General features: G+C 33.6%; 1 protein-coding gene across 2 annotated transcripts in view; it reads right to left on the minus strand.

Moving 5' to 3' along the window:
- Positions 1-337: 337 nt before the first annotated feature.
- HELQ (helicase, POLQ like) overlaps positions 338-14,140 on the minus strand; it is a 46,644-nt gene continuing 32,841 nt past the window's right edge. For both annotated transcript variants that reach the window (XM_074273932.1, XM_074273933.1), the window contains 6 exons: positions 11,463-11,620; positions 9,065-9,163; positions 6,396-6,569; positions 4,274-4,387; positions 2,897-3,031; positions 338-505 (listed from right to left, as the gene is read on the minus strand). In XM_074273932.1, the coding sequence (XP_074130033.1) occupies positions 386-505; positions 2,897-3,031; positions 4,274-4,387; positions 6,396-6,569; positions 9,065-9,163; positions 11,463-11,620 (800 nt within the window). In that variant the 3' untranslated portion in view covers positions 338-385. The remainder of the gene's footprint in view (positions 506-2,896; positions 3,032-4,273; positions 4,388-6,395; positions 6,570-9,064; positions 9,164-11,462; positions 11,621-14,140) is intronic.

A 14,140-nucleotide genomic window follows, 5' to 3' on the forward strand; every position in this document is an offset into this window, starting at 1 on the left:
ACAAATATAGAAATATATTTTAAAGAAGTGTACATATTTAACTCATATGAGATTGCTTGCTGTTTTGGGGAGGAGGAAGGTTAAGGAAGGAAGAATAAAAATTTGGAACACAAAGTCTTACAAAGATGAATTTTGAAAACTATCTTTACATAAACTACTATTGAAAATGGAAAAGAAAGATTATTCTGGAGTATTGTACTGGATGGACAGGAAGGAGCAGAAACTAGTGGTAGGAAGGTGAGTTAAGTGGCTATTACAATAATACAGATGAGAGGTATACTCAAATGACAACCACATTTGAATAAGCATAAAAAATATATTATTTATGAACAAAGAATTTTTAATACCACATTTATTTAAAAAAAGAAAAACTAATGGAAAAATGTTATTGGGTGAGTTCATGGTTCTTAGAAGATGGGGTTGTAGTCCCAGGAATATCAGAGGGCGGCCTCAGTAGGTCTTCCACTTCTTCCTGTAGAGCTTCTGCTTTTTCATTTAATAGCATCTATAACAGAAAATTCAAATGTGGAAAATAAAAAATGCTCATCTTTTTTGACATATTAATGTCAGCATTTTAAATACAATCTTTTAGAAAGACTAATTCTCTGAAAGATGGTAAAAAAAGTAATTCAAACATTAAAATGAGTTTCAAGATTAAGAAAATGTCAATTAAAAAGAAATGGATACAGTAAATTAAGTTGAAGCATTCATCTATAGTCATTTAGCTAATCATACTATTTACTTTATTGAAAGTACATAAAATTTCAACAGATGAAAAAAAATTGTTGAAGAATTTTCTATTTAAAAATAACTTTATCCATCACATCTAATCTAAGGAGATTTTATAGATTTCAACTAACTTTCAAAGGTTGGATCACAACAAAAGAAAAGCAAACCTGGCACAGTCAGAAAAAGAGTCATAAATTTAGAGTTGAATCAGATCTTAAACATCCCAGTGCAATGCTTTAATTTTTACCAATAAGGAAATGGCTCTGGAGAGGAGCAGTTACTTGCTAAAAATCACACAGTGATTTGCAAAACTATTAATATCTAGACTCTATAATCAAAATCCACCATTCATCTTAAAATATAGGCCTTTTCTTTCCAAAAGCAAAATTAAAAAGATTTTAGAAAAAGAGGCATGAACTGATAGCCAAAGATTCTAAAAAGGCTCATGAAGATGGCTCCAAAATGAATTCATAATCAATTATATAATCAATTATAAATGGTTCAAATTAGGAGAAAAAAGAGGAATGCATCAAAAGAAATTTAGATGAACTTGAACTGCTGAAAGAATAAACACTTAAAGCCAGATGCCAAGAACAGTGTCACAATCCTACAGAAATGGTTTGAGAAAAAAGCAAATCCAAGAATGAGCTGAACTTGTGAAATTTGATAAGTACAACAAATTTCAAGCTGTGTTTGCACTTCAGACCTAGAAAGGCAAAAGGCATAAATGGCTTAGGGAAGACAATGAAATGTTGAAAGGAACTACAAAAAAAAGAGTACAATTACTCAATTTCTCTTCACTTCTTTCTTTTCCTTCAAAGGAATTTATCTATAAGATGGAAAGGGTAGAAAACTATGTTTAAGAGAAAATAATATCTCAGGAAATAAAATCTCAAGTGAAATCACAATTCTAGCCCTCATCAATACCCTTTGTGATTTCCCTGATGATAAGATGAAATGAAAAACAGTTCAGGTTAGTGGGATCATAACTAGATGATAACTTTAGTGATGACTAAAATCACACCCAAATTAAAATTAAAAAAATAAAAATAAAAATCACCTCCCCCAAAATTGTACCTAAAGTAAAATAATTGTGACCAAACTGAATTAAAATAAATTGAAATAATTAAAATTAAATTAGAAGAAAGTCTCTAGTGAGACAACACATGGCTCTTTACTTATTTAACATTTTTATCACTGACTTGGATAAAAAAAAGTGATGGCACTTTCACCATAACTGTAGATGACACAAAAGATAGGCGAACTAACTTGTGAGATAAGAAAAACAATTTTTGACAAGTTACAACAATGGGGTTAAATAAATAAAATGAAGTTTAGTAGGAGTAAATATAAAGTCCTATATTTAGGCTCAAAATTCAATTATATAAGTAACAAGTTAGATCTGTCATATAGAAAACTGCAAATTTTAGTTGGCAGAAGCTCAAGTGATCAAAAATGTCACAGCATTATTGTGAAATCAAAAAATTCTCCCCTACCTCCATTATAATCACAGATTGAATTAGTCATAAAGTAAATATAATGAGGTAGATAATAGCCCATTGTACTCTCCCCTGGTGAACTCGGTTAATGTCTGAACTCCAACCATAACAACAGGAGCAATGACAAAATGGAATGCCTCTAGAAATGGGCAAACAAGATAATAAAGTGACTTGAAACTATGTCTTATAAAGAACAGTCTGTGTGTTTCTCACTCTCACTGGCAATGCAGTATAAAAGAGAAAACATTTAGCAGCTGTATTCAAATATTTGAACAGTTTAACACTCAGAAGAGTTATACTACTTTGGAGAATTGTATCAGGTAGAAGTAGGTAAGGTGTACAAAAATAAAGTGGTTCTCCTATAAGGATGTAAGCTACCTGTATTCAAACAGAGGATGTATCAAAGACATGTACATCTACACTAAGCATAAAGTTGACATGAGTGATCTTTTATGGTGTCTTCGAATTTTAAGATTGTCATTCTCTGAAAAAAAAATATTTTTTTTAAAATAAGTAGCTCACTCCCTTTTCAGCAAGTGTTTTATAAGAACTACATGGCTATCTGATGAGACATAAATATTAATACAAAATATCAAACAGTGATGACTAAAATATGAACTAACAATGGTAAGTTATATTTTAGGAGAAAAATACTAAATTTTGCTCACCTTTGCTGATGAAACAATTTGTCTGGCCTGACGTCGTGATAAATGATTAATAGTTCTTATCAGAACTTCAGGGTCTGCATTAGCTAAATGTGGGACAGTTTTATAGCCCGCATCATATAACTGTTTTGCTCTGGACTGCAAAAAAAAAATTATAAAATCATTAAGATCTTAATTTAAATTTAGTGAAAAGTCAAATATGTTAGCACAGGACAATTTTTCAGCAAAGAAGTTAGAATTAAATTAAGACAGTAAAGATAAAAAAAACAAGTTCCAAGTATTTGGGGAATCTTGTTTTAAAGTGAATTTGAAATGTTTGATTTCAATTAACTTTGTATTCAGTTGATGAAAACTGATTTAGATCTGAAATGATAAACACATTAAAGTACTCAGATGAGATGTCTATTTATATGACCCCAGATGCCAGAAAGAATCCATTCTTTCTAGAAATGCAGTCACTTGGTTCTTAAAGAGCCAACTAAGTTAGTCCCTAAACTTTGTGAGATCAAACTCTAATCTATATAATTCGGTATCTAAAAAACAGATAGTGCCTTCTAATTAGATGACAGAGTTAGCAAAACAAGGCTTTTTTTTTTTTTAATTTTAAAAAATGTAAACATTTCTCAAGGTCATCAGGGAAACACAAAAGGAACCTATATATTCTAAAATATTTTGGTGGTGACAAAGAACTGGAACTTGAGGGGCTGCCCATCAACAGGGAAATGGCTGAACAAATTGTGGTATATGATTGTGATGAAAAACTACTGTGCTGTAAGAAATGATGAGCAAATTCATTTTAGAAAAATATGGAAAGACTTGCATGAAATAATGAAAAGGGAAATGAGTAGAACCAAGAAAATGTTGTACACAGTAATAACTATATGGTTTGAAGAATAATTGACTACATAACTCAAACAACTATAAGGGATCTATGAAGGAAGATTCTATCTTTTATAGAAGTTTTAAATAGAAGTTTGCATACTATCATTTTACATGTGTTTGTACATGTACATACACACATATTTGTGTCAAATGGTTGCTTTCTCAAGTGAAAAGAAGAGAGGGAGGGAGGGAAACAGTTCAAAACTTTAAAAAGGGAAAAAAGAATATTTATCTATTTAAGGGATCACTGCTCCTATTCTCCTAAATATAGTTTCTCACCATACCTGCCCCCAGACTAATATTTAGTCTGGCTGCTGTGAGGCTATGTATGAAGCAATTAATTTTACCTGAATCTTCTGCCTAGCTTCACCTCCCAGCCATAAAGAAGAGACCAAAGTTATTTGCCTTGTGATAAGACTTGACCAAATACCAAAGACTGATTTATGTATTGTGGCTTTCATGAGATGGCCTGGACTGGGAAACTAAGTTGCTACTGACCTCTAATACTCCAGTTATTTCCATGAGAGGGACCAGGTCTGCTTTCACACAATAAGACAGTTTCTTGGTAAGTTCTGTCAAGAGGGCTCTATAAACCCAAAACTCCTCTAGCTCCTGCAGAAAAATGAAATTAAGAAAACTTTCAGTAATGAAAATGTTAGGTTAATATCAAATGTCAGGGTGTATGGTTTAGGTTGTCTCTGGAATGATGATTAAAATGGGGATGATGGCATATCTCAGGATTGTTTACAAATGTTTGCTCCAAACCAAAATATTTCTGAGAATCTGGGGATCTTGAGGGAAAGTTTGGTTTGGTGAAATGGAAGGAGATATAAACTAAAATAAAAATGCTTAATTATGGAATCTGAATACATAAGGAAGCATACTATTTTGTTGTTTTTGTCTTTCTTATAATTTTTCTCTTTTGTTCTGATTCTTCTTTCACAACATAACTAATGTAGAAATGTTTAATATGATTATATACGTATAACTCATATCAGATTGATTGCTGCTTTGGGGAGGAGTAAGGGAGTAGTGAAAATCAAAGTCTTATAAAAATAAATGTCAAAAACTAATAAATAAATTTTTAAAAATAAAAGTTATGCTTAAATTATATAGACATATATGAAATTTTAAAAACTTTGCTCTCCATATTTTGATAATTTGGAGATCTATGATCTCTAAGTTAATATCATAAAATGATCTGGAGGTTCCAAGATGGTACAGCAGATAAGAGTCTGTCAATTCAAATCTGGCCTGTCATTTACTACATAATCCTTGGCAAGTCAATCACCACCTACTAATGTTATTCTACAGAGAAACCACCCCAAGTGCTAAGGGTGGTCTGTGGGCACCTTTGCAACATATGGATTGTTCAGTGCCTATTCCCTACTTTCCCTATAAGTAATTTTTTTTTTTTAAAGATAGAGGCTCTCTCTTTTTCTCTGCCCCATCTCTGTCTCTTTCCCTTTTCCTCCTCCATTTCCCCCCCAACCCTCCAACTCCCCCCAAAAGATGGATTTTTCCACAAAGAAGTAGCTCGGAGACACAAAATTGGCCATGTAGCTCCTCACACACAGCCTTGGAGAATCCCCTTCTCTTGATCAGCTCTGAGTCCAGCTCACAGTTCTCCTGTTGCACCAGTCATAGATCCAAGTGCTGGCGACATAGGAATTCACTGGGTGACCCATTCAACCACACTATACTCTGTATGACACATGTTCTTTCTGTGTCTGTGTTGAAATTCCAAGCTGTAATCTATCCACATGAAGTCCATCATGTCCCCCAGGAGTTTATATGCAATCCTTATCCACTTGAGTTTTCCAGGAAGGACTGCTGAGGCAATCTCTCTCCTGAGACCTTGTAATGTGTGTCTCAATGAAGGCATACAATGTAATCTCCAAATAGGAACCTCGAAAAAAACCCTCATTTTATAAGTCTCAAGTCTCCTCTCAGTTTCAGGTTTTTCATCTATACAATAAAGGAGCTGGTCTGGATGATATATAAGGTCTCTTCTATCTCTAAATCTATATTCCTAAGCTGTAAATCAAGCTTATTATTTTTCCAATAAATATCCTTGATATTTTAGTATCCCTGCCTATGGCATTATAATCTTGAACTAAAATCTCTAATTATTTGAATTTTTTTTTATTTCAACTTTCTCAACTTCCTTTATCCAATCATTTATTGTCATATTTTCATCTAAGCAATGTTGATCTCCCCTTTTTGCTCTCATTTATTCTGAATGCCAATACCTTAGAAAAGCTTTCATTATCACCTGTCTAGACTATTCAAATAATATTTTAAATAAGGTTTCCTATTTCTGTGCTGCTTCCTTTTTTCTCTTCTCCAATCGTGTAAAACAAGATAGTATTACACATTATTTATTAAACATGTAATTATCTCTAGAAGCAGTAGGGCATAACAAAGCTAGACCTGGAGTCAAGTCCCAACTTTAACATCTATTAATTGTGTGATCCTAGAAAATTCTTAGCACTCCAGACAATTCTCTAATCCTGTAAGGTAAACAACAGTTTTCAATATGCATTGGTAGAGGGATGTCCCCACTGGAAGTTCTATATCCAATAAAGTCACAGGGCCAGAATATAATAGTAATAATCACCTCACAGAAATGTAGTACACAAGAGCAGAATGAGGCAGCTCCATTTAAAAGATTTTGTACATATCCTCGAGACATATTAAATTTTTCTGATACTTTCCAGACATTTGTCTCTTTGAGCAATGTAAAAAGAACAAAGGAGAGGTAGAGCCTGTTGACAATGTTTTTGTCCACATCCTGGAAAGACATTTAAAAAGACAGTATGCCATTTATTGAATTAGTAAGAACGTATTACTTGAATTAGATATATATATAGTTACATTCAAGGTTGTAAAGGGAAATAAGTTGTTTAAGATGAATTATAAAAGATTATAATATCACATATTCCCCATCTTTTCAGTTGACCAAACTTGGTGATGATCAGTAGATTTTTATTCCTTTTTTTATCCTTCCACTTTGTCATCTGTTTCTAATAGATCTAAGCAGCTTTTTGTGACAATCTTTTTTCTTCTTCTATTTTTACAATTCTGAAGTGACATCTCACACCTGTTAGATTGGTTAATATGACAAAAAAAAGGGGAAAATGACAGATGTTGGAGGAGATGTGAGAAAACTGATTCTCTAATGAATTGCTGGTGGAACTATGAACTGATCCAAGCATTCTGCAGAGCAATTTAGATATCCCCAAAGGGCTATCAAACTGTGCCTACTCTTTAATCCACTGACACCACTGAGAAGTCTCAAAGACACACAAAGGGAAAATAACCAATTTATACAGAAATATTTATAGTATCTCTTTTTGTGGTAGCTAAGAATTGGAAATTAAAGGGATGCCCATCAATTGGGGAATGGCTAAACAGGCTGCGGAATATGATTGTAACAGAATATGCTACAAGTTATGACGAGCAGGACGATTTTAAAAAATCTCAAAAGACTTACATGAACTGATGCAAAGTTAAATAAACAGAATGTTACAGACAGTAGCAACATTACTGTGCAACGAAGAACTCAGCAACACAATGATCTAAGACAAATCTAAAGGACTAATAATGAAGCATAGTATCTGCATTGAGAGAAAGAACTGTTACTTGAATACAGACTGAAAAACTGCTATTTTTCACTTTATTTTCTTTTATTCGAGTCTAATATGGAAATATTTTATATGATTACACATGTATAGCCTATATATAGATATATAACCTAGATCTGATTGCTTCCTGTCTCAGAAGAAGAAAGAAAAGAGGGATGGAATTTGAAACTCAAAATAAAAAAAAAAAAATTAAAAATTGTTTTAACGTAATTGGAAGGGAAATTTTGTGTGTGTGTGTGTGTGTGTGTGTGTGTGTGTGTGTGTGTGTGTTAAAATAAAATATGGTTTTCAAGTTTTTGATTTGGTAATATTTTTCATAGAGCCTGATAAGACTTTTTATTTTTAATTAAGCTTTTCCTTTCTCCCTTCCCTTCCCTCTTTCCTTCCCTTCATGAGGCAACTGAGGTTAAGTGACTTGCCCAGGGTCACACAGCTAGGAAGTGTTAAGTGTCTGAGACCACATTAGAACTCAGGTCCTCCTGATTTCAGGGCTGGTACTCTATCCACTACATCCCCTAACTGCCCCAAACATTTTATTTTCAAAATATATGCACAGATAATTTGACAACATTGACCCTTGCATTGCCTCATATTTCAGATTTCCCCTCTTTCCCCTCATCCCCTCCCCTAAATGGCAAGCAATTCAATATATGTTAAATATGTTAAATCCAATATGTATAAACATATTTGTACAATTTTCTTGCTGCACAAGAGAAATCAGATTGAAAAAGAAAGTAAATGAGTAAGAAAACAAAATGCAAGCAAACAACAACAAAAAGAGCAAGAATGTTATGTTGTGATCCACATTCAGTTCCCACAATCCATGTAAATGGCTTTCTTCATCACAAGATCATTGGAGCTGGCATCAATCATTTCATTGTTGAAAAGAGTCACGTTCATCAGAATTGATCGTTGTATAATATTGATGTTTCCATGTACAATGATATTCAGGTTCTGCTCACTTCACTTAGTAGCAGTTCGTGTAAATTTCACCAGGCCTTTTTAAAATCACGCTCCTGATCATTTCTTATAGAACAATAATATTCCATAACATTCATATACCATAATTTATTTAGCCATTCTCCAACTGATAGGCATCCACTCAGTTTCCAGTTTTTAGTCACTACAAAAAGGACTGCCACAAACATTTTTGTACATGTGGGTCCCTTTCCCTTTTTAAGAGGATCTTTTAAGATCTCTCTGGGATATAATCCTAGTAGAAACACTGCTAAGGGAGTATCCACCAAATGGGGAATGTAATAAGTGTCTGTGATTCTAGAGTCCTGAAGATAAAGTCCTGCATTACCTTAAAATGCAGAATAAGATTTTTTTTTTTTTTTTTTTCAGTAAAAGGCCAACACAGGGATTTGTTTTCTTAAAGAGGTTTGCATTTCTTTTCTTTTTCCCAGTGAGGGGCCTCATGATAGCACCACTTCATCCCCAATGAGAAAAGAGCAGAAGGATGATCAGAAAACATTAATAGGACAACTCTGAAAGATATGTTAATGTTGTTAAACACTTCAAAAGAACAGCAAGCTCCATATAAGAAATTCACAACTTTACATATAAGTCTTTCCTTTCATTCTACAGTATATGTTCACTTTATTTTGTCAAATTCAGAATTTCAAAAAAATCAGCTTACCTTTTTAATAGCTTGACCTGAGGCTTTCTTTGTAATAAAGCTTTCACTTACTCCAACAATTGCTGCAACCTTTTGTTCTGCTGAATTGAGGCGGTCAAACTATATTTTAAGAAGGGGAATAAATGGAAAAAAAAATCACAGTGAAGTTTTTTTTCAAAATAAATTCTTTATTATTCTCTCTCTTATTACATCTACCATGTTAAAGAATTGCAAGTATTATTTAAGACTATTATGTAGTCTTAGTACGAAACTCTTTTGGGACTCTATTTTTTTTTTTTTTTGTTCTTTTTAAAAATATGCCCAGTAGTAACACTGCTGGATCAAAGGGTATGCACAATTAGATAACTTTTTGAGCATAGTTCCAAATCGCTCTCCAGAATGGTTGGATGTATTCACAATTCCACCAACAATGTATCAGTTATCTCAGTTTTCCCACATCCCCTCCAACATTCCACATTATCTTTTCCTGTCATTCTAGCCAATCTGACAGGTGTGTATCTTTTGGGACTATTAACGATAAAATAACATTACTAATCTTGCATCTTCAACTGGGTTTTTTTCTATTGAAATCTTAACATGTCCAAAGCTAAAGTCATCATATTGCCAAAGCATTCCCCTCTTCCCTATTTCCCTATTAACATAAAGTTAGGGAGATGTCTGTCCCAAACATGTGAATGCCTCCCCGGGCAGTGGCCATGAAGGCGGCTGAGGCAGGCATTCCAAGCTGGGTCATCCCGACTTTTGTCCTGCCAGGGGCCTTTGGTAACTCTGGAAGAGACAGAGAGGCTGATGACTCTGCCCAGCTCTGTCTCAGGGAGATCCAAAGCACGAGGAAGTCAAGACATCATCCAGGATATCAGTGGTGCTCTTTGAAAACCAAGGCCAAAGAACATGACTTCACTCCTCCTCTGGCAGAGAGACCTGATGCCACAAGCCCCACTTGCCTAAAACCTGCACTACTTTAACAGCCCACTGTTCAGTCTACCTGCCTCAAATTTCCTCCCATTTCAGGCCCTCCTCCATTAAGCCATCAAAATGATCTTCTTAAAACTCTTCAGGATCAAGTATAAGATCCTCAGTTTGGGCTTTTAAAGTCCTTCACAGTCTAGCCTCCAGCAAGGCTGACCTCCTTGTAGTTCCTTACCCAACTCTTCCTCTCTAAATTGTGCATTTTCACCAGGGGCTAGGAAGGGAGGGCATTGACCCCATTTCTAGAATTCTCTCCTTTATTTCTGCCTTTGAAGTTCCTTCCTTCAAGTTTCAGCCCAAATCATATCTTCTGCATGAAATCTTTGATAAAAAGGGCTTAAAGTCTTTGTCTTGCATACTGCCCTAAGGAAAATTTGCTCAGCAATAATGGAAAATTTGACCAGTTTTTTGGGACTGGGGCAAATGTGATTGACCTTATTTACTGAGATCCTGGAAACATGTAGCATGATCCAAGCCCCCTGCCCTTGATTGGGTGGGCAACCACATCCCGTTTTTTGTGTTCTTTGTGGTTAACTACCCACATAAATAACTAGCCAGAAATTTGTATAAATATGAAAGCCTTTTTATAGCTTGCTGCTGACCCCTTAAAAATGAAACCTGCTTCTGTTTGCAATAAAATCTGCCCTGAGAACCAACTTGCTCCCTGAATTTTTTTTTTGAGTGACCAATCCTTATCATCTTTCCTGATATTTCCTAGTGCCTTCCCTCTGAGATTATCTCCAGTTTATCCTGTCTATAATTTGTCTGTACACAGTTGACATGCATGTTGCCTCCTCTCATTAGATTCTGAATTCCTTGAGGACAATGATTATTTTTCCTTTATTTGTATTTCTGGTAGTTAATACAGGATCTGGTACAGAGTTGGTGCTTAATAAATAATGACCTGAACTGATTACAGATATTGTTTATGTCATTAGTGAGGTCATCATGGGTAAGCTGAGATAATTCAGTTCCAAGAAAATAAAGGTTTTTCTTGATAGTGTAAAGGATATACATTTCATTATATAGATTTCTAACTCAGACACAGCTCAAAGATACAGGTTCAAGTCAAATACAATAACATAGCTCTCTTCCCCTCCCAAGACTTCTAGGAATAGTAGTATCTTCAGGTGCCTACACAAGAAAGGATTACATCTAGTCTGGGAAGAGCCTTATTCTCCTAGCTGGGTGAAGTGCCATCTTGCCCTGGGTCATATTTCCAAGCCTTGTTTCACTCCCTGAGATTGGGTTAATTATTTTCTTTATATGCAAATAAAATACATTGAAGATATTTCTTTAGCATAGAGAAGATGAGTTTAAAATGACATTCAATACTTTAAACAGGAACCTTTATATACTTTATGAAGAATCAATTTTTTTATTTTCGAAGTAGCTTAAATAATGGAATTCCTTTTTAAATCATTCTTACTTGTCTGAGATATATCATCCAATCTGGCCGACACTGAGAAACCATATCATATGGAGTTGTTAGATAGATTAGATGAAGATAGCTTTCAAGTACAAGTCCTTCAAGGCCTTTCTTTAAGTCTTTGTAAAGAGTGCCACAATAAGCCAAGTCTAAAGTACCTAAAAAAAAAAAAAAAAAAGTATTATAAATGCTTTTAGAAAAAAAATGTTATAAATTTTAGGTTTTATGCATGTTTAAGTGTATAAACATCATTTCACTTAAGTACTAAGTCAACTTAAACAAGCTAAAATTTGAATGTTTTACAGAACCTGATGAGAGTGTTTTGTTTTGTTTTTTTTCCCTTTCAAATGCCAGGTTTTTAAGTCACTGGTGACTTTGGGGCAGCTAGGTGGCGCAGTGGATAGAGAACCAGCCCTGAAGTCAGGAGGACTCAAATTCAAATGTGACTGGTGAACCCCTTTGATAACTGAGTGCTAGGAAATGCCCTATGACATACATAGTACCCTAATCCTGGAATACTTCTACAGAAGATGACTTTAAAGTGAATGTTTTAAAATAAATCTGAGCTCTGACCTTATATCAGCATTCACCTGCTAGACGTGAATATTTCAAAAATATTTTGTCCAAAACAGAATTTATTTTCCCTCCAAAAACCACCCCTTAAAGTCAACCAGAACAAATTCTGAGTCATTCTAAAATCTTTGCTTTTCAATCTCATAACCAGTCAATTACCAAATTCTACTCATTCTTTCTCTACATCTCATATTCTTTCCTGAAGCAAGGGGGCACAACGGCTAGAGTACTAGGCCTGCAGTAAAAAAGAGCAAAGTTCAAATTCCATTTCAGACATTTATTTCCGAGACCACCAGCTGTATGACCCTGGGTAAAGCAAGTAATTTCTGTTTGCCTCAGTTTTTTTATCTATAAAATTACATAATAATACCACCTGCTTCCCAGAGTTATTAGGAGGATCTAATGAGACATTAATTGTAAAGGGCTTAGAATATAGTCATTCCTGTATAAATCTTAGCTATTATTATTATTCGATTTCTCCACTTGCATAGCCAACTACCAGCCCAATATCAGTCCTCTTCATTTCTCACTTGGACTATTACAATAGCCTCCTAATTTTTTTCACTTTTTAGGAAACTTCCATCATGGTACCTTTTCTGAAAACTCTTGGGTTTTGTGCCCTTACCAGGAAAGATTTCTAAAATAGCTCTGAAAATATCCAAGTCTGAGTGATCTGGGTGTATGAAGTAGAATTGCATTAAAACTTTCACAGTATTTACTAGCATAATATAATTAAAGTTTTTAAAATTCTGGTATAGCTAGTTCATCATTTCTTCACTGTATTTACATAGTTAAAATATTTGAACATACTTATGTATGTATAATATATACTTAATCATTATATAACTATTTTTAGATTAAACCAAGATAACCATTCTATGGTCTCAAAAAATGAAAAGGCCTTTTATTACTAGTTTTTGGAACTCATATTTAGAAACAGTTTCCTTTCTTATTACTTCTTCCTGGCTATCTTAGTTTCTTTTAAAAGACTCAGGTTAAAAATCATCTTCTAGAAAAAAATCTTTCCTGTCTGACCCTTCACCACATATAGCAAGACATCTATTTATATATACATAAGGCAAAATGTATAAGATATAATATTTATGTATACATAAACATGTACAGTTATATGTACATATAAATATAATATATAGTATTATATAGCAATATATATATATATATATATACACATATATATATCTCTTTTAAAAACATAATTCTTTACATTTTATTTTCTTCAATAGAATGTAGGCTCTTTAAGGTCAAAGACTATCTTTTCCCCTTTGATTCTACCCATAGCACTTAATAAATGCTTTCTGGATGACCTACTTTTCCACACAAATATTTAGATAGATCCACAAATAAACAAATTAGAGAAATAAGAAAATTATTATCTTTCTGATATATGGATAAGGGAAGAGTTCATGATGAAACAAGGGAAAGAAAACATCACAGAACAATAAATGGCTAATTCTGAATACATAAAATTAAAAAGATTTTGCACAAACAAAACAAATGCAGTTAAAATCAGAGTAGAAAGCACTGAGAAAGAAATCTTTACAACAGATCTGATAAAGATTTCATATCCCAATCATAAAAAATGATTCAAATTTCCATGAACAAAAGTCACTCGCCAATAGATAAATTGGAAAAGGATATGAACAGACAGTTTTCTAAGGAAGAAATCTAAGCTATCACTAGCCATATAAACAAATGCTCCAAATCACTAATAGAAAAACAAAAATTAAAGCAACATTGAAGTACATTAATTAGACAAGTAACCTAAAATGGCATCAAAGGAAAGTTACATGTTAGAAGGATTGTGGAAAAACAGGTTTTTTCTCCTGGAATTGTTGGAAGAGCTGTGAACTGGTCCAAACATTCTGGAAAATAATTTGGAAAACTAAAGCCACTAAGCCAGACATAATCTTACCTAGCTATACCTCTAAAATAGGCCTATACTTTGAAGGAGGAAAGAGAGAAGAAAAGAAACCATAAGAACAAAAAATATTTACATAAGTTCTTTTTGTAGTGGCAACAGGTTGGGGGGAAAAAAAAAGTATACCCATCTATTGGAGAAATGAATAAACACATTATGGTACATG

The sequence above is a fragment of the Sminthopsis crassicaudata genome, chromosome 6 (assembly GCF_048593235.1).
Source record: "Sminthopsis crassicaudata isolate SCR6 chromosome 6, ASM4859323v1, whole genome shotgun sequence".
NCBI lineage: Eukaryota > Metazoa > Chordata > Mammalia > Dasyuromorphia > Dasyuridae > Sminthopsis > Sminthopsis crassicaudata.